The sequence below is a fragment of the Pistacia vera genome, unplaced genomic scaffold, assembly GCF_008641045.1.
Source record: "Pistacia vera cultivar Batoury unplaced genomic scaffold, PisVer_v2 Contig512, whole genome shotgun sequence".
NCBI lineage: Eukaryota > Viridiplantae > Streptophyta > Magnoliopsida > Sapindales > Anacardiaceae > Pistacia > Pistacia vera.
Window position 1 is genome coordinate 1,054,535 of NW_022196349.1, and position 3,406 is coordinate 1,057,940.

The 3,406-nt window shown below is 34.8% G+C and overlaps 1 protein-coding gene across 1 annotated transcript; it reads right to left on the minus strand.

The window, feature by feature from the left end:
• Nucleotides 1-427: 427 nt before the first annotated feature.
• LOC116106355 (non-specific phospholipase C3-like) lies at nt 428-3,082 on the minus strand. Its single transcript, XM_031392708.1, has 4 exons — nt 2,439-3,082; nt 1,156-1,565; nt 910-1,080; nt 428-827 (listed from the first exon to the last, which is right to left on the minus strand). The coding sequence occupies exons 1-4, from the start codon at nt 3,080-3,082 to the stop codon at nt 487-489; spliced, it is 1,566 nt and encodes a 521-aa protein (XP_031248568.1). The 3' UTR covers nt 428-486.
• Nucleotides 3,083-3,406: the final 324 nt, after the last annotated feature.

The following is a 3,406-nucleotide window of genomic DNA, read 5'->3' on the forward strand; positions in this document are numbered from 1 at the left end:
GCCGTTTAATGGACCAGATTTGGTGGATTATGATGTGCCAGGTAAGAGTGTCTCACAAAGCTTATTAAAACCAAAATTTTCTTTGAATTAGATCAACTGAGGAGGAGTCTAATTGAATATTTTAGATTTATTATTTTATGATCTTATATTTTTTAAAAATCTTAGATTATATTTAAATTAAAATGCTCCAATTTGAAATTTCTTGATTTATTTGCTATTAAGTGGAAGTAAATTTCTTGATTTATGACGGTAGCAAAGATAGTTTTACTCAAAAACCTAACTAAAGTTGATGGTTTAGGAGGTTAAGAACATGTCATATCTGCTCCAACGATATAATAAAAATTATGAATAAAGATGTTATTATACAATGAAAACGATGGAAACAATAAAAAGCTTAGATAACAATAAGCAAACAATTATCACAGATTCATGGAGATAAAATTCTTCAAATTGTCGATGGAATGAATGCTTATCTCGTAGGCATAATCAATTATCACATACTAAACAAGAGAATACCTTCTGAAGAAAAGTTGTAGAGGTTGTCTTGGTTGGTGGTTTTGATTTTGGTAAAAGAACAATCTCAGATTCATCTGCTCCACTTTCCCTCGCTTTCTTGCACTCATCACTGAAGTTCTTGAATGCATCATCAACGTACTTTAAGCCTCCTGCAACAGTCATCTTCTCCATAATTTTATCAGGATAAATATCTTTTGTAAGATCCCCTTTGAACACCGCTGCCAGTTGTACTAATTCTTGTTGGAACTCACTAAGTTCTGCGTCTTCTTGCGCGTCTGTCTCTCGCATTTTCTGTGGTTCCGGCAGTGTAACTGCAATACATTTTCACTCCTCTTTCATTAAAGTATATAATTAGATATGTAAGGAACAATATCATTACTTTTAAATAAGAACCTGGACAATCTGTTCGTGGGCTGTTTCTATTCACAACGCCCTCAAAAGTACCCGCCCAAGCATCACGTTTAGTGAGAAAATCTTTAAGATTGAAAATCTTTTTGAGGGTTGCTGGAATCGATGAATGCTCGAACTCTGAAGTAAGAGACGGCCCCGAAGGTCCATGTAACACTGCATATAATCAAACAAAGTAGAATAAGAAGGTTGACATGATGTTATGGTTATTTCTATGTTCTGAGTCATCACCTGTTCCAGGCTCAATCCAAGGAGAAATTAAGATGGCAGGAACCCTAACCCCGAGGCGATCGAAGTTAAAGGTATAAGGCTCGGGACCAACAATGCCATCAGGCGTTGGAACTCCATTTACTGGAGTTGGAACATGATCATAAAACCCACCATGTTCATCGTATATAATTAGAAACAAAGTTTGATTCCACTGGGGACTTGCTCTGAGTGCTTCATAAATATCTTTGACAAATTTCTGGCCTTGAGAAACATCATGTTTTGGGTGGTCATCATTTGCAGCTAGGGATAAAAGGTCATAATACCTCGGCTCGATAAACACATAGTTTGGTAGCTTCCCTTCTTTGCAGTGTCTCTTGAAGCTTAAATCAAATTGATGGAAGTTATCCACGTATTTCAATTTTCTAAGGTTCCTGCCATCACATTCACATCACAAAATTCTTCAATATTGGTTATTAGTTAAGAAAACAATGAATACAAGAAATATTTAAAAGAAAGGTTTGATTTGGTTGGTTCAACTTTAAAAGTTAGTTAACCTAATCCATTTTAAATTAAATTCTTTTAATTGTTTAATTAATCTATAACTTGACCCAACATTTAATAAAGTGACAATTATTAAAACGACCATTATATGAATATTTCTCCCGGCCCCTTAAACAATAATTTTCTTTTTATTATTTTTTATTTTCACTGTTTATCATTATAGAGACGGTGGTTCAAGCATTTAAGTTTTTAAAGGAGGCAAAACAGAATCTTTTTAAACTATCTCATTAAAGTAAAAGAAGATTAACGTCTTTTTCTCTTTTGAAAAAGAAATAGATATTATATAATTTAGCACAGCTGGAAGGAGAACACTAACACCAACTCCATTATAAACAGAGTCAGCATGTGATTTATTAGATTGAAAATTATGAAACTCAAAAGACCAATTAATTAATAATATTTAATCAACACATGACAAATTCAGCGTAACGAATCCAAAAATATTCTTAATTTTTTATAATCTTTTTTTTTGTGTGTGAATGTGAACAAGCTGGTCAGTGATACAGATAAGTATTGACCAATAATAAGATTAGCAATAATGTAACCTAAACTTTGATGTATTCATTTATTATTGGTTCTTAATCAACCTCAATGAACAAGTTTTTAATATAAAGTTATTATCAATTAGTACATCATGCTGTAAAGTTTATGTATAACACTAATTTGCATGAACCATTGACCCACCTTTAAAATTAAATCAGGAATTATACAATGATGATAATAAAAGAGGAAAAAAAAATTACCTGTAGAAAAATGTAGCCGGAAAAGACTGATAATAAATCCCAAAGCTACACCCACTTTCTTCCAAAGATTCAAACACAGTTTTCTGAGGGTACCCTTCAACCAACTGCTTCGTATCATTACTGGTAGCTCCATGTGAAGTAGCTGAGTTAAGAAACAATCTGTTTGACTGAGTTGAACTCGGAATTGACGCAAACCATCTGTCACAAACCGCAAACTCCTTCACCAACTCTTTGAATACCGGCAAGGCTTCTGGTTTAAACCCATTCATCACTATCTCTCCCATCCCTTGCTCTATACTCTCTGCGTTCTGCACAAACCCCTCCATTGTTGGCCCCGATTCTGGATTCGGATCAGGATCCGTTGTACTCCATGGTTTCCCGAAAACTTGCTCGTAAATGGCTTGAATGGAGTGCCCCGGATCGGGGTCAACATAGCTGGCTGTGTCCTTGAAGTAAATACGGGTTGAATTTGGGTCGGATGCGGATATTGGGTTTGATTCTGATCCGGTTACGCCATCGATTTCTGGGTTCAGGGATTTGAACCAGCCTAGCATGTGATCAAATGAGCGGTTTTCTTGGACCAAAACGACAACTGTTTTGATCGGATATGATGAAGAAGTGCTGCTGCTTTCTTCAGCCACCATTTGTGATTTGTCGGTAATTTTTTCGTTGGATTGAGATGGTCTTTTTGTATTGTGTATGGATATATTTATATATAGAATACTCAGAGTTTAGAAGGCAGAGGAAGGTTGCGTTGGAAAAGACTTTTCACCCCTTTGGTTATTAATAGAGTTGCATGCCCTGTTAAGATACTTTCCCAAGTGGTTCACTCAGACAAGAGTTTATTCAAACTTTGTTAATTAGTTTGCGTGCCAGAAATGTGTCATACCGTTAGAATTATCTAAAATTATTGATAACAATAATAATTAATGAATTTCTAAATTATGATCCAAAAACACTCTCAGGAT